The sequence below is a fragment of the Saimiri boliviensis genome, chromosome 12 (assembly GCF_048565385.1).
Source record: "Saimiri boliviensis isolate mSaiBol1 chromosome 12, mSaiBol1.pri, whole genome shotgun sequence".
NCBI classification, from domain to species: domain Eukaryota; kingdom Metazoa; phylum Chordata; class Mammalia; order Primates; family Cebidae; genus Saimiri; species Saimiri boliviensis.
Genome location: NC_133460.1, coordinates 86,001,726 through 86,024,129, shown reverse-complemented (window position 1 = coordinate 86,024,129; position 22,404 = coordinate 86,001,726). Strand labels below are relative to the sequence as shown.

Below are 22,404 nucleotides of genomic sequence, written 5' to 3'. Positions count from 1 at the left end.
AGAACAACCTGGCCAATGTGAATTTTAACACTACAGCACTATGGTAAGGAGTTACCACACTCTGTGGAAAACAGGTTTCTATGAATTTTTATATCAAGAGCTGGTTCCAGGACAATTTAGGTTCTAGAAATACACTGTTTTAAGAAGCACTTTATACCCTGTATGCAACAGACTCTTTCTCAGTTATATCCTCAAGTAAAGCACCAAACTAACTACCAAATCCCTAGTGGGAACTACCAATTCTGAAGACAACAGGATTGAAAATCTATGATCTACCAGTAGGAGGCACTGTAACAGATACTATCATCTCTTTTTAAGCTACGTGTAGCGCTATCACAAACATCACTATTCCCTTAGAAGGTATGTAAAGGCAAAGAGAAAACCATTTAAGACATAGACTAGTCTGAAATACACATTATCACTTTTTTTGTTGAGATGAGATATAACTGATATGAACATAAGTATACCATTTCCTTAGGACTGCTACTAGGCCAGACCTCTAGATCAATAAATGGGAAAAAAATACATATGACTACTGGTTATCAATACTAGTAATTTATATACATAATGACTGGTACATAGGTACTTAATACATGTATAACAAATAACTATAAGCTCCTTGAGGATAGATTCTGAATCTTAATTTATGCCAAACACTTTGTACAGTAATTGGCAAATAAAAGACACTCTATGTGAATTGAACGGAGTTGTGGCTAGTTGTGAAGGCCATGTTATCTGTAAAGCCTTACATCTACATGATGTCAAAAGGATTTTCTAAATCAGTAAAATGCCCCTAAAGACAATATAAAAAGTACAAATTATATGTGCTAGTCATTTTAGTGAGAGCTATTTGTATAAGATATCTAAGTACCTCATTCTCACAATGAAAAACAAATTGGCCTACAAAATAAGGGTATATACAAACATTTTAATAATGAAGATTACTTAGAAGAAATGAAAACTTTTCTATGCTATATACTTGTTTCTTTATATTTAATGTGATCAAATGGAGAGTGATCATTTTAAATGCTCTGAATGGTAAACCAATAGCACTTTTCTATTACTGAACTGGTTTTACATGCACACATAGGCATTCCATAAACCAAGTGATGATACATACGTATTTTTCTGTTAAGGGCCATTTTTACAAGTTAGAATGCCTAGAGTTAAACTGAATCAAAATACATTTCATGTTGAGTTGTCCTCAGTATATTTGCTTTTAATGTTGCAGAGGACTACATTTGCATGGTGTTTACAAAAATCATTGCATTGTGACTAAGATTCTTTTTTTCTTTTAAAGGAACGAAATCAGTGACTTCACTTAGGAGGGTTTAAAACTTACCCAAATTTGTGGTAAAGTTAATTTCTAAACTATTAAGTAGAACAACAGCGATCTTTACAACTTGCTTTAATACTACTATAACTAAACATTTTTCTCTATAACAATTTTTCATTTTATATAAGCATAATCATATAAAAGCAAAATCTGATAACACCTTTTTTTTTTTTTTTTTTTTTTTGAGACGGAGTTTCGCTCTTGTTACCCAGGCTGGAGTGCAATGGCGCGATCTCGGCTCACTGCAACCTCCGCCTCCTGGGTTCAAGCAATTCTCCTACCTCAGCCTCCTGAGTAGCTGGGATTACAGGCAAGCGCCACCATGACCAGCTACTTTTTTGTGTTTTTAGTAGAGACGGGGTTTCACCATGTTGACCAGGATGGTCTCGATCTCTCGACCTCGTGATCTACCCGCCTCGGCCTCCCAAAGTGCTGGGATTACAGGCTTGAGCCACCGTGCCCGGCCTGATAACACCTTTAAACTGACTGACCTCATTATACATTTTTCTCTATAACAATTTTCATTTTATATAGGCATGATCATATACAAGCAAAATCTGATAACACCTTTAAACTGACTGACCTCAGTATTTCTAACAACCAGAAAAAAAGTTGTATTTAAAAATAGGAACAAGCCCTGTATCACTTATCCTTTATATGATGCTAAGATATTTTAAAATGTTAAGTTCTTTTTATGTTTATGTCACTGAAGGGCAAAATGAGAAAAAAGATGATCCACCAACTTTTTTTTTCACCGATTAAAAGAAATTTTTAATTCAGTTGAATATTTGCAACTCAGTACTAAAAAAACTTTATTCCTAATAAAACACGCCTTAATTTTTAATAAAAAAATTTATCACATTCTTTTCTTTTCAATTTAGAATTACAAAAATACATCCTGGGACCTTTTGAACTAAACTGGATGGGGTTAGACTGAGGTCACACACTTTATTTTCTCTTCCCTGGAGACCCTGTAGTAGTTCCATAGGCTGCCATTAGATAGCAGCACAGTACACACCATCAGTCATGTCTCTTACAGTCTCTCCCGTTGAGGTTGGGATTATCTCAGTTACACACACACACATACATACATACACACACACACACACACACACACACACACACACACACGGATTCTAATTCAATTAGTGCAGTCGGCAACTCTAGAAAAGAGTAATTCAATTAGTGCATTGTGCAGCTCTACAGTACCTCTAAGCAGATGTTCACCATCTTCAGGAACTGGGACTAGGTTTAAAATACCTGTACCACTCTGATATGCGACTACATTATGTCATTTGTCAAAGTGCTTACATATGCTTTTCTGGCTTCAAAGAAAAGATGAGGAAACAAACCCAGGCTAAGTTCCTGGAAATTTTTCCATCATTCACAACAAAGAGGTATGTGCAATCTTAGGCAGTAATTACGTTATTCAAATTGTGTTCAAAACAAGATGTGTTTACACTGTATTCTGCCTTATTACACTTTTTTTTTTTAAAGACAAAGTCTCACTCTGTCGCCAAGGCTGCAATGCAATGGGTGTGATTACAGTTCACTGCAACTTCTGCCTCCCAGGTTCAGGCGATTCAAATGCATCAGCTTCCCAAGTAGCTGGGATTATAGGCCACCATGACCAGCTAATTTTTGTATTTTTAGTAGAGACGAGGTTTCACCATGTTGGCCAGGCTGGTCTCAAACTCTTGGACTCAAGTGATACAACCACCTCGGCCTCCCAAAGTGCTGGAATTACAGGCGTGAGCCACTGCACCCAGCCCAGCTTTCTTTACACACTGTATTATTGCAGATTATTTTCAGCACTGCCTCTAGTTATGCATGCCACAATGTAATGAAGACACTATCAAATGTGGGATGTATTCACGAGGAAGGACAAGCAGGATAACACCAGAATGGGTTATGAAAATGGCAGGAATGATTATTGACAGTTTTCTAAAGAAACACTAACAACACCAAAAAAGAAACATCCAACCTGGGGAACAGAAGATATAAGCAACATGATAGCTATCCTCAAACATACAAATATGTGAAAAAGATTAAAACTGTATTACTACAGAAGGAAAAATTAGAATCGTGGGTGAACAAAAAGTTTAGTTCCTTCTTGAGAAAAAAAAAAAATTTTTTTTTTTTTTTTTTTTTGAGACAGTGTCTCACTGTCATACCCCAGGCTGGAATACAGTGGCACGATCTTGGCTGACTGCAACCTCTGTCTAGCGGTTCAAGCAATTCTCGCGCCTCAGCCTCCCAAGTAGCTGAGACTATAGGCCCATGCCACCAGCCTGGCTAATCTTTTGGATTTTTTAGTAGAGATGGGGTTTTACTATTCTGCCCAGCCTAATCTTGAACTCCAGAGCTCAGGCAATCTGCCTGCTTCAGCCTCCTAAAGTGCTGGGATTATAGGCTTGCGCTATCATGCCCGGCCAAGAAAAAACTTTCTAATAGAATCAACAAAGTAGAAAGCAAGATCCTTCAAGACGTTCGATTCACCAACAATGGTGGTGAGCAGGCAGGGATTAGATGACTCCCTGCCAAACACATTTCATAAAGAATTCCTGTATTATGAGACATATGTGACTAGATGGTCCTCTGATGTCTGGTCCAATGCTTAAATTCTATGGTTCTATAAATACACTGACGTTTGCTCATGAGGCAAGCCTGGAATTTAGATAATAAAGCTAATCAATAAATAAAGCTTTAAATAATAAAGCTAATCATGGAGGTGTGGTTTAAAAAGCTCATAAACTGTGAGGCATTTTCACTGTTTTGATGCATAATATACCAAAGAAGAAGAAATTTTGTATAGTTTCTTTGTACTAGATTTAGAAAACTCTATAAAAGCACATTTCAGTCTCATTTATTAAATACTTGCATTCCTCTTATTCTTCTAAGATTGCAAAAAATGGTTTGTTTTCATTCATCCTGTAAAAATCAGCCAATGAGAAATCAATTTCTACAAGAACGATTTTTGAAAACTCCCCCACTGAGTCAAGACGGTGGGTTCTCATAGCTTAAATTCAAATCTACATCAATGTTTATGCTTTAAAAATTCAGAGCAATACTTAAAAACAACAATAACTAGTTCTTAATATCCCTCCCTTCGGTATTACTTTCTGAGCACAATATTTTTTAGGACAAAAATCTGGATACAAAGGAGCATGACTTAGATTTTACAAGTATTATCTCCTCTCTTTCTAGCATGACCTCAAAGCAGGAATTACCAACACCATTTTTCCAGTGCATTTCACTGGACTGATGCAAAACAGCTCTTGCCTTTCATATCTGCACAGGAGAGGGCTAAGCTAAATAGTTGCTTATCTTTTTTTTTTGAGACAGAGTTTTGCTCTTGTTACCCAGGCTGGAGTGCAATGGCACAATCTCGGCTCACTGCAACCTCCGCCTCCTGGGTTCAGGCAATTCTCCTGCCTCAGCCTCCTGAGTAGTTGGGATTACAGGCATGTGCCACCATGCCCAGCTAATTTTTTGCCTTTTTTAGTAGAGATGGGGTTTCACCATGTTGGCCAGGATGGTCTCTTGACCTCGTGATCCACCCGCCTCGGCCTCCCAAAGTGCTGGGATTACACGCGTGAGCCACCGCGCCCAGCCGCTTTTTTTTTTTTTTTTAATATAGAGTCTCACTCTATCAACCCAGGCTGGAGTGCAGTCTTATGATCTCAGCTCACTGCAACCTCAACCTTCAAGGCTCAAGCAATCCTCCCACCTCAGCCTCCCAAGTAGCTGGGACCACAGACCAGTGCCACCATGCCTGGCTAATTTTTTGTATTTTTGGTAAAGACGAGGTTTCACCATATTGCCCAGGCTGGTCTGGAACTCCTTAGCTCAAGTGATCCACCGACTTCAATCTCCCAAAGTGTTGGGATTACAGGTTTGTGCCACAGTGCCCAGCCACTGAAGTACTTTTCAATACAAACTCTTTTCAATACTCCAGAAGAACTGCATAAAGGCCATTCTCAGTTAAAACTTTACTTACAAATTCTATGCCCAAAAATGGATGAAAATGAGAGCATACATCAACAGTGCTTCCTTAGAAGAAAAAAGTTTTTTCAAATATATATGCTGTTTTAAGATGTACTGTAATTTACAAATTCCTACTCATAGCTTGAAAAAAAAGATGTAATTTAAAACATACTAAAAAACTCATTCTATTACTACAAAATATTTTCCAAAAATATATGGTGGCTTTTTCAAGGAAGATTTTTATTCATGTGCCATAAGTTGGACTAATATAAGCACAATGTTGTTTCTTCCATATTACCTATTAATGAACTTTCTTACTATAAACACAAACTTTCCACATAAAAAATTTTCTTTCCAAAATTTTAAAGTCTTCTATAATTTCACCACTTCTTGAAGACATTGGATAATCAGAGCAATCAATAAAATAGCTGGGTGAATTTTGATTGGCCTGGCAATACTGCCATATAGTAGACTATCAGTTTAATAAACTATCTCAATGGATCTCTTTACCTAATACCACCTTCCCAACTTCCTGCCTCCACAAAAACAGAACTGGGACCTAACCTTATTCCTTATTATAGGGTGTTCCATAAATCCCACTATTAATAATACAGTAACCCAACTTTATCTTCTTTGCCCACAGCCTACATTTATTTTCTAGGGTTAAGTTTGTTTGGCTCCATCAGCACCACTTCTCTTTAACACTGTCCCTTTTCATGCATTTAAGGCAACTACTTCCAACCCTATCAATGAAAGCAGACAAATGGGGGAAAAAGGAATGAACTGCAAACACCTCAAACAAGAAAGGTTGCTTAAAAAACCAAGTGTCACATTCTGACAGTTCAATATTTCATAGCCAATACAAGGAATGTGCAACGATACTGCAACTTTAAATCTTTTCTTCCTATGTCAGCCTCTCTTTCTCTCATTGTAATGCCAAAGGGAACAGCAATCAGAGTGGAGATGTTCAACGTGATGGAGGTCAGGACACCATCGGATCAACGTACCAGAAACACGACCTTGTTTATTTTTTTTCCACAGTATTATTGTTTACAGGGTGCTTTGCTCATGTACCTTGTGGTTCTTAGCTAAAAGATGAAATTACAGCCCAGGATGAAGCGCTCAGGCACACATCCAATTTGTGTTTCCATCTCAGAAAACAAAAAGCTTCTAAGGCCCTCAGGCTGCCATTCAAACTTGGAGGCTGACATTTTTAACAGCATGAACCAGAGACTGGCAGAGAGAATGATCTAATGCATTTCTGACTTGTCAATCAAAAATCTCACCTCTGCTGTCTTGTAAACAGTTGGGGACCATCTAACTACATTCATAAACCTAGGGAGAGCTTACTGCCAGCTGGGGTGCTATAGCCACATGCTCTGGCTTCTAGTCACCAAAATCATGATTCAGTTTTATAATCTCACTGTAAATAGTCCATAGGCACATTTCCAGGACTACTGGAATTGAACCAGAGTAGGAAATACAAAAGAGATTTTGGTAAAATACTATGTTATTTTCAAGCTACTGGAATCCTACATTCATTTTATCTTCATTTTACCAATTCTCCCCAAAAGATTGCACTGTGCTGCAGTTGACACAAATAATGACCTGCTTTTTTAAAATCTAGGGGAAGTATGCTCTTATATCAAAATTTCCCTTATAGTTTATTACCAGTAATAAAACAGGTACTCCCCCGAACAATGGTTCATATAAAGGGTAGAGAAGCTACAATGAACAATAGCAAGTATATTTTGGTAAAACTAATAATGTACTTTCTTTTAAACATAAAACTTACGTTCATATACAAAAGCTTTGTATTTACTAATTTGACATAATGTAGTATATATGTATGTGTATGTGTGAAACATAAAAACATAAAATGAGATTACTTTAATTGCTATTCTTTCCCTTCTGTTTAAGACTATCTAATCCAACACATGTAAAAAGTTAGACCCAATCAGGCTAAAACTTGAATTTTTTGTTAAAGAATCAAGTATGAAAATGAATACTCCTTTTCTTCATGTCAATTTTACGGGACACGGAATTCCAATTTAATTCATACCAAGCCACAGATAATAGGTTTGCAACAAAGGTCTAGAGGATTAGAATGGTGCACCTGAGAACTTTAAAAGGCAGATGACAGATAACCCATCAGGAGAAAGCACACTCCAAAATCCCGTTTCATTGTGATGTACTGCATCCCAAAGCCCAAATAACTATTTCAATATAATAGCCTTGTTCTTCAGAGGACTGAGAATAAGCTTAGAAAAGCTCACAACTATTCAACATCACTCCCAGGAAGAACAAACTCATGAGTATCAGCTCCCAATGGTAAAGTACTGCAGTTCTTATATACCTAAACAGCCACACAGTCAAAAGAGATTGTTGTTGTTGTTTTCCCTCAATGAGTCATCTGTAAATAACCGGGGCTTCTCTCTTCATGAAAAATGACAAGGGAAAGAGTTTTCTGAATGCTATCTACTAAGATTCTGTAGCTTGGCAGTAGACATAAAATACCAAGTTTACGAACAACAAAACACTACCCTATAAAGCAGAACAATAGTGAAAGATGGTACAAATAGTTGTGGCAGTCACAAAACGTCCAATAATGATTCCAGAATAGCACAAAAAGAACTCCTGTGGTACAACGGCCTCTACTCGGCACAAAGAAAGATGGCAATAACAAGAAGGTAATCTCATAGTATAAAGAAAGTAACAGTATTTCTCCAGACGCCAGAGAATACAGGTGAGTCTTAACTTCCCACAGCCAGAATTTGTCTCATAGGGACAGTCATCCGCAGAAGTTCCCATCACCTCTTTAAGGTTTTCATCAACTCCATCCTTTTGGTTTGTGCTTCTTAAACTGGGGCAACATCAGGCCCCCAAAGTTATTTGTATCTCCCTTCTGCTATTAGAGGTACTGTGGAAGTTAGGTCAATTAGGAAAAAATCCAACATTATTCAAAACAAAAAAATAAAGCCATAAACCCTTTATCTAGAGTGAAGAGTTTAATTTTTAGGACCCATCATAAAAAATTAAAAGAAAAAATTTAAGGAAATCTGACTGTTTCATAATAAGAGGATTTGGTTTACTCGAAATATCGGATAATGCCTCATTTTAGCCTGTAAATGAACATTAGCTGTATCACAGACATATCAAAATACTCAGCAATAAAGGAGTCTGTTATTTCAAAACTTGAAATCATTATTTAAGTAACCAAGCAGGCAGGCATCTGGAAAGACAAATCAGCCTAAGATATCGCTTCTATAGGCAGACTATTTCCAAATAAGACTATTTCCAGAATAAGATAAAATACAGCAAATTCAGGTCATCTCTACTTTTCTCTTTTTTAGAAGACGTAGTCTAACTGTCACCCACGATGGAGTGCAGTGGTGCAATCTTGGCTCACTGCAACCTCTGCCTCCTGGGTTCAAGTGATTCTCCAACCTCAGCCTCCTGAGTTGCTGGGACTACAGGTACGTGCCACCTCGCCTGGCTAATTTTTTGTATTTTTAGTGAAGACGGGGTTTCACTCTGTTAGCCAGGATGGTCCTGATCTCCTGACGTGATCCGCCTGCCTCGGCCTCCTAAAGTGCTGAGATTACAGGTATGAGCCATTGTACCCGGCCAGGTCAGCTCTACTTTTCTTACTGAATGTATATAAAAGTTGTAAAGGCAGAAGATGATCAATAGATTTCAACGTCGGCTAAAATATTTTAAAAATCCATAATTATATTCTTTTTAAAAGAAACAATCTTTAATATATTTCCAACGTTTTACACGTGCACTTTTTTTTTTTAATACAACGTTTAATCATCAGGTTGACCAGGAAATGCAATGCTCAGTCTAGAAACAGCAGCAGAAGTAGCAAGACACACGGAACTTTTATACAAAATAACTTGCTGCTTACAAAACATATGCAAAAAAAAGCTTAAAAAAAAAAAAAACACCCAAAGACCAAAGGCAGCATCCTTGCTAATTTTCACCTACATTAAGAAAAAGAAAACTCTTATAACTAATGTTATTTTCCTTTTAAAAAAAATTACACATAGGCACAATTTGCTGGTGGCCTTTGAAGAATAAGCCAGGTTTCCACAGCATCTCCCTCGAGTGGTATGTTTTGATTTCTCCACATTTCACAGTTAAGGCATTTTTTTTTCTTTTCTGACAAAGTGTATGTTTTGTTGCTTGCTTTCAGGTTTTGTTTACTTTCACATGTGCCCGGCGGGGTTGTGGGCTTCGCTCAGGCCTGGGTGGACCATGAAATGCACCATCTGGGGGTCTCTGACCACGTCGGACACCTTCTCCTCTTCTCGCCGTTTCAAACAGGCAGCCTTTGGGGTTCAGATTCCGCTCTCGCACTTGTTGCTTCAAGTTCAGTATGACCGAGACTGCCTGGTGCGGAATGAGCAGTTTGGTCCTGAGGCTTCTTGCTGTTGAGGTGCAGTTGGCACATGCGCCCCAGCTCCTTAAAGGCCTTGTTGATGTCGAGGACCCGCAGCCGCTCCCGGGCGTTACTGGCCACCTGGCGCTTCTTCTCCCCCTCGGCCTTCTGCTCTAGGGAGAGAAGGTCGCCCTCGTCCTCGTCTGGGCTGGTCCAGGCCCGGGGGGCCTTCAGCTCCTTCTTCTCCTCCTCCGAGTGGTTGGCCGCTGACGCGTTCTCCTTATCCTCCTCCTCCCGCTTGATTTCGCAGGCGGCAGTTGCTGTGGCACCTGCTCGCCCTAGCCGCGGAATGCCCATGTAGGGGTCTCCGAGGTAAGAGTCGGGAGGTCGGGAGAGGTAGAGGAGGGCGTCTAGCTGGCTGCGGAGGACCGCGTAGTTGTGAAACACATGCACTTTTAATTCGGTGCTTAATCAAGGCTTAATTAAGAGAGGGTCACTTTCGGCCGGGCACGGTGGCTTTTGCCTGCAATCCCAGCACTTTGGGAGGATGAGGAAGTTGGATAACCTGCGGTCAGGAGTTCGAGACTAGCCTGGCCAATGCGGTGAAACACCATCTCTACTAAAAATGCCAAAATTAGCTGGGTGTGGTGGCTCATGCCTGTAATCCCAGCTACTCAGGAGGCTGAGGCAGGGAGAGTTGCTTGAATTCAGGAGGCAGAGGTTGCAGTGACCTGAGATCATGCCACTGCACTCCAGCCTGGGCAACAGAGAGAGACTCTGTCTCAAAAAAAAAAAAAAAAAAAAAAAAAAAAAAGAGAGAGAGAGAGAGACAGAGAAAGGGTCATTTCAGTGTGCCTAATGATTTCCATCTTTTCTATAGATCAGGCGTCCCCAAACTTTTTACACAGGGGGCCAGTTCACTGTCCCTGAGACCGTTGGAGGGCCGCCACATACTGTGCTCCTCTCACTTACCACCAATGAAAGAGGTGCCCCTTCCTGAAGCACGGCGAGGGGCCGGATAAATGGCCTCAGGGGGCCGCATGCGGCCCGTGGGCCATAGTTTGGGGACGCCTGCTCTAGATTGCTGCTTATCACTATGAGCATTTTAATTTTGCCAGTGTCTATTATTTTATAGAATAAGGATAAAATGCAATAAAATAGTCAAATAATTGCACAAACATATGCTGCTGTGAAGATAAAAGATGTTGTTACCATTGAAACTGAACTGTTAACTGGCTGGCAGTGCCACTATATAAGAGCTTGAAATGTAAATTTGTTCAACAAGAGTCCAAATTCTGCATACAGGATCCACTTCCAGGGGGACCATCATAGTTTGAACTGAATAAAAGCCAAATGTATAAAATTTGAGGACTGCTCACAAATCAGACTCTGCATGTTTTTCATGTGTAAATGTGTGGTCTTTGTAATGGTTAATTATCATTCATTCTGAACACAGAACATGTGTGTATGCATAAGTACTACTAGTAATAACTCAATGCTTTCTTGCCTCCCACCCTATATATGCTATTTGATAGTTTTCTTCGAATTATCTGTCTATTCATTCATTAATTCAGCAAAAGTATCAACTACTATACTTGACACTGGAAACAGGAAATGAACAAAACACAGTGCTGCCCTCAAGGAACTCACAGTCTAATGGGAGAAAGGGACACACAAACAACTATAGTAGCTTATCAGTGCTATGACAAGGGTATCTACTGCATGCTCTGGGTACATGTTCTGAGTGGTTTAAGAGAGAGAAGGTAAAGATCTGGGAAGACTTATATCCTAGCTCACCTTGAGCTGAATCTTTAAGATTGGGTAGATAAAGACAGAGAATAGGTAAGGGACAGTAGGTGTTTGTGGAGGGGTGTTCCAGGTAAGTAGAAAATTATATGCAAAGACACAGATCTATAAAAGAACACTGCACTTTTGGGGAACTGCAAAATTTGAAATGACTTACAATTACATGAGAGGGAGGTGGTGGTGGGATATAAGCGAAATTCAAACTTTGTTCAGTTCAAAAACATGTGAGCAGCTATCAATGAGACAAACAGTGACCAAAATCATTACCAGATGATGAATGTAGAATTTGGGCAAGAATATGATATAGGTGAAATTCAGAAATTACTAGTATTACTGAAATGGTAATCTCTGGGAGGACATTTAAAATAGTTACTTCCTTCTTTTTTTTTCTTCTCCTTTCTCCCAAACACATCATTTTTAATCTTCTACTTCTCTGTATTTTCTACAATTAATGTTAAATGTTTTAATTTTGTCTTATGATTTAATTAAATGGTAATAAAAATACTTAAAATCAAAACTGATTTGGGCATGTGTGTGTGCACAGAGGAACACATGGATGGATAAGTCATTCCAGATCAAAGGACACTAACATGTTAATTTAACAATAATCATCTTAAAGTATAAGGATTATGGATGATACTCTTGTTTATATATTTACCAAATAATATACATATTCCATAATAAACAATAATTCATTTTATTAGGAGAACAAAAAATTTCCCCACAAAACAAATAAAAATGTTTGATTTGTCATTCCCTGCAAATCCCTAAGGGGAGGGGTATAGCTGGGATAAATACAAGGCAAATGTTAACATATGCATAAAAAATAACTAAATTTTTTATTATACAGAAATTGAGGCCGGGCGCGGTGGCTCAAGCCTGTAATCCCAGCACTTTGGGAGGCCGAGGCAGGTGGATTACGAGGTCAAGAGATCGAGACCATCCTGGTCAACATGGTGAAACCCCGTCTCTACTAAAAATACAAAAAACTAGCTGGGCATGGTGGCGCATGCCTGTAATCCCAGCTACTTAGGAGGTTGAGGCAGGAGAACTGCCTGAGCCCAGGAGGCGGAGGTTGCGGTGAGCCGAGATCGCGCCATTGCACTCCAGCCTGGGTAACAAGAGCGAAACTCCGTCTCAAAAAAAAAAAAAAAAAAAGAAATTGTACTATACTGAAATTATTCATATACAACAGAGTGGGCATCAGCTACAGACTGAGAACCATTTCTGTCACAGGATAATTTTCCTTATTGGTATTGTTTTGTAATAGAATTTGAATGTTAATGTATATTCAATTCGATAATCCATATTCCTCTAAAATCTCAGTGTAAAATTAGGTCTTTCATATATATACTAAATAATGCTTAATTTTCCTAGTATTGTTCCATTTTAACATTTCACTTTGTACACGGTAAAATTTAGTAGACTTGTAAGCATTCTTAAGTAATAAAATACAACATATCTCCTAAATTCAATACAGTTTCAGCCTCTGACATGGAACCCTGGCTAATGAGAACACATGGACACAGGGAGGGGAACATCACACACTGGGGCCTGTCAGGGGCTGGAGGGATAGAAGAGGGACAGCATTAGAAGAAATACCTAATGTGGATGATGGGTTGATGGGTGCAGCAAACCACTATGGTACATGTATACCTACGTAACAAATCTGCGCATTCTGCACATGTATCCCAGAACTTAAAGTATATTTAAAAAAAATGTTTCACTTAGCCCAAGATTTCCCTAAAATTACTGGCTATACTTGATACCTAAAGTATTCTAAGGCCATATAAATCTACATCTATCTATCTATCTATCTATCTATCTATCTATCTATCTATTTTTTTAATTAAAACAGGGTCTTGCTTTGTCACCCAGCCTGGAGTGCGGTGGCATGATCATGGCTCGCTGCAGTCTCAACCTCCCACCTCGGCCTTCCAGATAGCTGGGTCTACAGGTGAGTACACCTAGCTAAATTTCTGTAGAGACAGGGTCTCACTATGTTGCCCAGGCTGGTATCGAACTCCTGGGCTCAAGTTATTTGCGAGCCCTGGCCTTCCAAAGTGCTGAGATTACAGGTGTGCCTCACCGTGCTGGCCCCTTATTTATATTCTTGCAGTTAGAATTTCATTTCTCTTCTCTTTCAATATCTAAAGCAAAATAAAGAATCTTAATTACTCAGCTATTTTTATTTTTATTTTTTTTTGAGATGAAGTCTTGCTCTGTTGCCCAGGCTAGAGTTCAGTAGCGCAATCTCAGCTCACTGCAACCTCTGCCTCCTGAATTCAAGCAATTCTCCTGTCTCAGCCTTCCGAGTAGCTGGGACTACAGGCACACGCCACCACACCTGGCTAATTTATTTATTTATTTTTATTTAATAGAGATGGGGTTTCACCATATTGGTCAGGCTGGTCTCGAACTCCTGACCTCAGGTGATCCACCTGTCTCAGTCTCCCAAAGTGCTGGGATTACACACGTGAGCCACTGTGCCCAGGCTATTACTCAGCCTTTTTTTTTCCTTTCTTCTTCTTGAGAATATACCAAGTAACTCAGCTATTTTTATTACTTTAACTCTATTTAATATAGATTATAGGTATCACCATTTGCTGGGGATGAGCAAATGGTTCCACAAAATATATCTACTGGTAATCAACAAATCTTAATTACTCATACACTTTCCAGGATAAATCAATGGAATGATGAAAATAAAAATATGTTAAAACTAAACATATCCCCATAGAATCTATTTGAACAATTTTTTTCAGCATTTTCCCTGTCACTAGTTTTCAAACCATCACAATACTATGGTTTCAATTTGAGCTACTGGGAATAATCCAACAAATTCAGCAATGATTCCATAGCTCTTCCTTCTTTATTGTTGTAAGAATTTTGACTTAAGGTGCTTCAAACTTACTAAAATAATCCAATGATTAAAAAAAAAAAAAAAAAAAGGCCATGAAGACATTACATTACTGAGACATTTCCTTAAACATATTTGTCAATATTAGCAAAAGTGAGTATTCCTACTTGGACAACCACTTTGAAGAATTGCTTGACTGTTTCTTTTAAAGTTAAAAATACACTTACTCTTTGACCCAACAAATTCCACTCTTAGGCATGTACCTAAGAGAAATAAAAATACATGCCAAAAAGACACTTATACAAAACTGTTTATAGTAGCTTTATTCATAATAGGCCAAAATTGGAAACAATCCAAATACCTATCAATAAATGAATGGATAAATAAATTGTGGTGTACTAATACAATGAAATATATTTGGCAATATAAGAGAACTACTGATACACACAACAACATGGATAAATCTTAAAAACATTATACTGATTGAAAGAAAACAGACACAAAAGAATGTATACTATATGACCATATTTATATGAAGTTCAAGAATAGGCAACACTAGTCTTGGTGACAAATCAGAACAGTAATTGCATATGGGGGAGGGGTACAGACTGGAAAGGAGTGTGAGGGAACTCTCTCAGATTATGAAACTGTTGGGAATCTTGAAATTGAAGTAGGTTATACAAAAGTCATTTGTCAAAACTTACCTAAGAGCACACTTATGATCTATCAATTTCACTACATGTAAATTTTACTTAAATAAAAATCTAAGTAAATAAAATAAAACCTAAACCCGAAGGATGCAAATGTACTAAGACTGTAGTTCCAGTAGGTGGGCACAGAAGATACTAGATTCAAATCCAGTTTCTGCCTGACAAGCAGCACGATCAAGCACCTGTGTGTGCTGAACCTGACATAGAACAAATTATTGAATTGATAGGATAAAACCAGTACATAAGCCCTTTTGCTATATAAGACATAATAATAATCTTGTTGAGGCCAGGTGCAGTAGCTCATGCTAGTAATCCCAGGACTTTAGGAGGCCAAGGTGGGCATATCACCTGAGGTCAGGAGTTAAAGAACATCCTAGCCAACATGGCTGAAATCCCATCTCTATTAAAAATACAAATTTAGAAGAGATGGGGTTTCAGCCATGTTGGCCAGGCTGTTCTTAAGCAGTGGTTTTTCACAGGCACTATAGCCCTGAACTCCTGGGCTTAGGCAATCCTCCCACCTCAGCTTCCTGAGTAGCTGGGACTATAGACATGGACAACTCTACCTGGTTCCTGCTCATTTTGTAAGTGTCTTTTGAAAAGCAGAATTTTAAAAGAGTGAAGAAGTCCAATTTATGTTATTTCTTTTATGGTTCATTTTTCTGTGTCTTAGCTAAGAAATCTCTGCCTAACCCAAAGTCACAATGATTATTTTCGGCACATTTTCTATTAGTTTTATAAATTTTAACTCAGATTTAGGTCTATGATCCATTTCAAGTTAATTTTTGTTATACAGTGCAGTGTAACAGTTGAGGTTCATTGTTTTGCACGTGGATATCCAATTGTTCCAGAATAATTTGTTGAAACAATCTGAGACCAATGATTTTAATAAAATAACAGAGGAAGTTCACTGATAAGGTTTCAGACACTATACTGCAACTAATCTTCAAGAGACTGCAACTACCTGAAAATGGTATTAAAATATTTTTCCTGGCCAGGCGCAGTGGCTCACGCCTGTAATCCCAGCACTCTAGGAGGCTGAGGTGGGTGGATCACCTGAGGTCAGAAGTTTGAGACCAGCCTGGCCAACATGGAGAAACCCTACCTCTACTAAAAATGCAAAAATTAGCTGGGCATGGTGGCATGCACCTGTAATCCCACCTACTGGGGAGGCTGAGGCAGGAGAATCGCTTGAACCTGGGAGTTGGAGGTTGCAGTGAGCCGAGATCACACCATTGCACTCCAGCCTGGGCGACAAGAGTCAAACTCTATCTCAAAAAATAAAATAAAACAAAACAAAACAAAAACAAAAAACTAAAATGTCTTTCCCTTTCAAACTATATACCTGTGCCAGGTCAGATATTCCTTATATATGTCAACCAAAATAACAAACCACAATAGATTGAATGTGGAAGCAGACATGAGAATCCGGCTGTCTTTTCTTAATCCAGACATTAAAGAGATTTGTAAAAATATAATACAATGCTAGTCTTAATATTTTTTGAAAAATATACTTTTCATAAAAATATTATTTTCATTACTAATTATAGTCTTTAAGTGAACTAAAGCATAATTTTTTTCTCAATTTCTATTATAAATACAGTGAATATCAATAGATATAACCATATAAACAAAAGCACTTTAGGGTCCTCAACAATTTTTTAGGGATTTAAAGATCCTGGGTCCAAAACCTAGCTGCCATCATCTCTCTCTTCAATTATTGAAATTATCCTTTTTATAGCCAGAGTAGCATATCTAAATGCATCTTCTTATAGCCAGAGTAATGCAAATCAGATCAGGTAAAACATATGTTTAAGTCCTTTGAGTGACTTAACTATTCTTAGCATCAAGACCTGAGTGATCAAGCTTCCCCAGTCTTTTCTCACTTCATTCTCCCGTTTCTCTTTATTCTCTGAAACAACAACCTTGTTTTCAGTAAGGTCCTTAAGTGCACTAAGCCTCATTGGCTCTTGGGGCCTTTGCACTGACTCTTCCTTAGGAAAAGTCCTTCCTTCCTGTTCTCAAGTTAATTCCTTCTCATCCTTCGGATCTTAAACATTGATTACCTGATCTTCTTTACCCCAACCTTCAGGTTAGACAGGGTCCTTCTTTTATATACTCTTACAGCTCCTTCTACATTTCCTTCCTAGAATTTACTGGCTTGGGAGATTACACTTTTAGAATTATGTGATTTAATAGCTTTCAATCATTTCACAAAATAGAAATATAATAAACATCTATATAAGTATGTGGACTATTAAATAAAATTTTGCCAAATACCCAAGATCAATAGTTCTCATCAGATTTCCAAAGGGATCCATGACCCGTGTGTAGTGAAGAATTAATCTTTACCAAAGAGAGGTCTAGTCTTTGCTCTTGGCTACTGTAAAGTGGTCTCTAGGCCCCTGGAACTTCTTGTCTGGTAGGAGTTTCTCTGTTTGCCTGAGAGCTTTAGCTACTGGACAAACGTGATTCATGTTGGGGGCACTAAACCACACCTGTAAGTTTCAACACTAGGAGGAAATAAAGAGACTAGAGGTCAGCCATGTGAGCAGTATGTGACTGAGCAGCAATGAATATGCTGGACATCAAGGGCTCAGGTGAGTTTCATGGTTGGTAATACTCTGTGTGTATTGTCACACACTGTAGCTGGGAGGCAGTAATGCCATCCACGACTCCATCCGTAGAAGATTACAGGAAGTTCTACAATTGGATCCTTCCCAGATTCTGCCCTATGTGTCTCTTCTGTTGGCTAATTTTAACCTGTGTCCTTTCCCTGTAATAAACTGTGAGTATAACTGCTTTCAGTGAGTTCTAAGTCCCTGCCAGCAAGTTACCAAACCTAAGAGTAGTTGTGGGGACCTCTAAACATGAAACTGGTTCCTGAAGTAGGAGCAGCCTTTTAGGAACTACTGTTCCTTCAGACTCTGCAGACTGGCTAAACTAACTGCAATTCCAAAAAGGTAAAAACAAAAACAATACGCTAGACTACAAATTCTTCAATGGCAGAACCTTGTCAATATGATAATGTAGTTAAAAATATAAGATATAGCCAAGCACAGTGGCTCACATCTGTAATCCCAGCACTTTGGGAGGATGAGGCAGACTTGGGAGGATGAGGATCACTTGAGTTGGGGAACTCGAGACCAACCTGGGCAACATGGTGAAACCTCATCTCTACCAAAAAATACAAAAATTAGCCAAGTGTGGTTGTGTGCCTGTAGTCCCAGCTACTTGGGAGTTTGAGGTGGGAGGATAACTAGAGTCCAGAGGCAGAGGTTGCTGTGAGCTGAGATTGTGCCACTGTACTCTAGCCTGATAACAGACAAGACGGATGGATGGAAGGGAGGAAGGGAGGAAGGGAAGGGAGGAAGGAAAAGAGCGAAGGAGGGAAGAAGGGAGGGAAGGAAGGAAGGAAGGAAGCAAGCAAGCAAGGAAGGAAGGAAAAAAGACTGGGCATGGTGGCTCACACCTGTAATCCCAGTACTTTGGGAGGCCGAGGCAGGCAGATCATCTTGAGATCAGGACTTCTAGACCAGCCTGACCAACATGTCACCTCTACTAAAAATACAAAATTCGCCAGGTGTGGTGATACATTCATGTAATTCCAGCTACTCAGGAGGCTGAGGCAGGAGAATCCCTTGAACCAGGAGGTGGAGGTTGCAGTGAGCCAAGATCTCACCATTGCACTCCAGCCTGGGTGACAGAGCAAAACTACGTCTCAAAAAAAAAAAGATTTTCACTTTGAAATAAATAAGCAGTCTCAGGATATCAATTACTCTCCAATAATACCAATAATGTTTGTGTTTGCAACAATGATGATAAAAGCAATAACCATCACACCATCACTGCATGCCCTTACCATAGTATCCATTTACAGATAAGGAAATAACTAGTTCAGTACCATACCACTAGTGACAAAGACAGAATTCAAGACCTGATGTAGCTATTTTAGAACCTACATGCTTTACTATATTATATCTCATCGTATAAGCAAAGGAAGTTTAATATTAAATTTGGTAAATGAAATGAAAATCTCCAGCTTTATGAACACTAAAATAGCATCATTAAAAATTAGCAACTCTTAGCACAGGTTAGGAATGTTGAAAACCTAAGTTCCCCTCTTTTAGCTAAAATTTAGTCGTAAGCATTCTGACACTTATAGCCTATCTTTGAAATTCTTCTACATAGATATGAACAACACAGGTTAAAAGCAGGCAAATATTAATATAAAAATAAATTTGTTGTGTATTACTATAAAATGCTAAACACAAATTCCAAATACCTGAGGTAGATAAGATTCAACAAAGAAAACAATCACATATGGTACACTAATCTGTAAGCAATAAGCACCAAGCTCTTTCCTACATTTTTCCCTGCAATTTTCCACATTATTCCTCTATAAGTTTCTCTCACATCCTAGAACTGACATCCTGGCCTCTAAGAAAGGCTGAGGGGGCTGGGCACAGTGGCTCATGGCTGTAATCTCAGCATTTTGGGAGCCAGAGACAGGTGGTTCACTTGAGGTCAGGAGTTTGAGATCAGCCCGGCCAACATGGTTAAGACCCCATCTCTACTAAAAATACAAAAATTAGTTGGGCATGGATGGTGGGGCATGCCTGTAATTACAGCTACTTAGGAGGCTGTGGCAGCAGAAGAATCACTTGAACCTGGGAGGCAGAGGTTGTAGTGAGCCAAGATCGCACCACTGCACTCCAGCCTGGGCAACAAAGGGAGAATCCTTCTCAAAAAAAAAAAAAAAAAAAAAAAAAGAAAAAAGAAAGGCTGAAGGGAACTGGAATCTGTTAATCCATGAAATACCAGCTAGACTGTCTCAAGATGAGTATTGTAACCAAAGGTCTCAAAGGTTTTCCACCTAGAAACTAGAAACATTAATCAAGATATAAATAAAACAGTTGTTATAAAAATATATAGATATATTTAGTAGTATAATTAACAGGAGATAAAAGAGTAATCATTTTAAAAATATAAGAAAATATTCAGGCAACTGATTGTAATTAATTGATTATACTAATTGGCTTTATGTAGGTCCAGAGCAAATATTACATATTGAACTGCTATTTATTAAGATTAATTTAAAATTTACTGTTGTACTTCTACTGGATCTGAAAGCCAACAGTCAAGCTGTACCATGTCTATTTTCATAACCAATCATGATAAAAATGTCTTAAGAGTGGATCAGTCTGGATCTACATTAAAAACTAATCATTAAAGGAGTATTGAGTGATGGGAGACACAGGTAATATGAAGGAGAAAAGGTGAATATAAGTAAAGCATGGTAAAGGAGGAGGAACATACTAATGAATTAAACACACACACTAATGCCCGCAAATAACCCACAGAGACAGAGAAGTACCTGGAAAGCTGTGAGTGCGCCAGTCCCTGGGTTATACAGGCATCGCAGCGAAGGCATGCTGTCCGCCAGGCTGGAGCAGCCCAGCCACAGAGACCTGGGCATAGAGCACTGCAGAGAGAGGACAACTATGAGATGGGACAGTATGAGACAGGATGGTACAGATTACAGGAATTTTTAAGGCTTTGCTGAATGCAATATTCCAGTTGCAGCTGACCTTATGATAGAAACATCTTTAAGAAACACACTACTTAACTGGTTCTAATCCCAGAGAGAAACCCAAAAGGGGCAGTAGTGGCCAAAAAGCAAGGGGGAAAAAAAGAATTTATCATTCAAAAAAACCAAACAATTAGTCAAAAAAAGTTTGTCCATATTCTGTATGAGTCTAAAGGGAATCTACTTCACAAGCCAGTTGACCAATTATTTTCCTCTATGCACCTCAACTCAGCTCCCATAAACTCACCACAGGGTGTAATACTGTACAGACTAAGCAGAAAGACAGGGAGTTCACAGAAGCATTACAATATTAGGAATGGTAAATTAGAAAACAAAAACCACAGTTAGGTTGTTTTTATTTTTATTTTTTAGAAGGAAAAGAAAAAGTATTGTATCCCTATGGCTTTGACAGCAACAAACTGCACAGTTTGCATATGTTTTATGTATCTTGTTAGTCTGCTCTTCATTAACCAAAATGCACAGTTACCATAGCAGCTGCCTCTTCATCTCCAGATGGATTAGGGGTGTGTGGGGGGAGTGTAAGGTGGAGAGAAGAAACAACCCAAACAGAAGAGAAAACACCAACAAAGAAAGAAAGACAGGGATAGAGAGAAAGAAGAAAGGAGAAGCGGGAGGGGGAAGAGGGGCAGAGGAGAAGAGGGAGAGAGGCGGAGACCCAGAAAGCTGTTGGTTTTAAAACCTTCTAAACAAAAACACAAACAAACAAAAATACCTAAGAATGTACATATACATATGGTGTATTCAGTAGCCAAAAAAGGTAGAAATTACAATTTCTAGTAGCTCTACATAAGTAATACTAGTATTACTGTGCCTATAGCTTTATAAGAAACTATACCTTTCAAAACTATTTTTACATTCTTCCTGTTTCTCTAAAAGTATCCCAGGCTGAAGTTTCATCCATCAACTTAAGTGTTATTACAGTCTAGTAATAACAACTAAAAAACTAAATACCTAATTGTGGCACATATAAAAACAGGGATACATCTTTTAAAATACAGTAGTCAATATAGGTAACATTAAACTTTAAATTACAGACTTCAGAATATTTTATATTGTCATAGACTTTTTTCTTCTTAAAACAATATAGTTGTAGAACTATTGGGAAGCAAAATATGGTATTCACTGTTTACACAACCTAAAATTGATAAAAGGAAAATGAGAGCCATGCAAGGGGTCTGTGCCTGTGGTCCAAGCTACTCAGGAGACTGAGATGGATGGACTGCTTGAGCCCAGGAGTTCAAATCCAGCCTGAGCAGCACAGCAAGATCCTGAGAGAAAGAAAGAGAGAAAGAGAGAAAGAGAGACAGGGAGAGAGGAAGGGCGGAAAAGAGGAAAGGAGGAAGGGAGAAAGGAAGGGAGAGAGGGAGGGAGGGAGGGAGGGAGGAAGGGAAGAAGGGAGGAAGGGAGAAGGAAGGAAAAGGAAGGAAATGGGTTGTAAATAAATCCAAAGGAGAGCTGATCCAGACCCCTTGCTTTTATATCATTATCCTTACTTTATTTACCATCCCTAGGACTATGCTTAATACATTATCCTCATTTTATATTTAAGGTGACTGATGCCCAGGAAAAATTAAGTATTTATCCATGAACATAAATTTACAAAGTAGGGAAGCAGGGACTAGAGTCTTGGCCTGTTGCTTTCTAGTGCAGAACTCTTCCTCATGCCTCCATCCATCCCTCACTCACAGACACTGGACTTCAAAAGAAGGG

At 38.6% G+C, this 22,404-nt stretch overlaps 2 protein-coding genes across 7 annotated transcripts in view; both read right to left on the bottom strand.

The window, feature by feature from the left end:
* The window catches only part of BTRC (beta-transducin repeat containing E3 ubiquitin protein ligase), a 198,185-nt gene that overhangs the window by 113,118 nt on the left and 62,663 nt on the right, over positions 1–22,404 (bottom strand). For 3 of the 6 annotated variants that reach the window (XM_074382768.1, XM_039465153.2, XM_003922282.4), the window contains one exon: positions 20,461–20,568. The exons of the other annotated variants lie outside the window; for them this stretch is intronic. In XM_074382768.1, coding sequence (XP_074238869.1) covers positions 20,461–20,562 — 102 coding nt within the window. In that variant the 5' untranslated portion in view covers positions 20,563–20,568. The remainder of the gene's footprint in view (positions 1–20,460; positions 20,569–22,404) is intronic. 6 annotated transcript variants of the gene reach the window in all.
* On the bottom strand, positions 9,635–20,448 carry LOC141580641 (transcription factor E2-alpha-like). Its single transcript, XM_074382771.1, has one exon. The coding sequence runs from the start codon at positions 10,062–10,064 to the stop codon at positions 9,645–9,647; it is 420 nt and encodes a 139-aa protein (XP_074238872.1). The 5' UTR covers positions 10,065–20,448; the 3' UTR covers positions 9,635–9,644.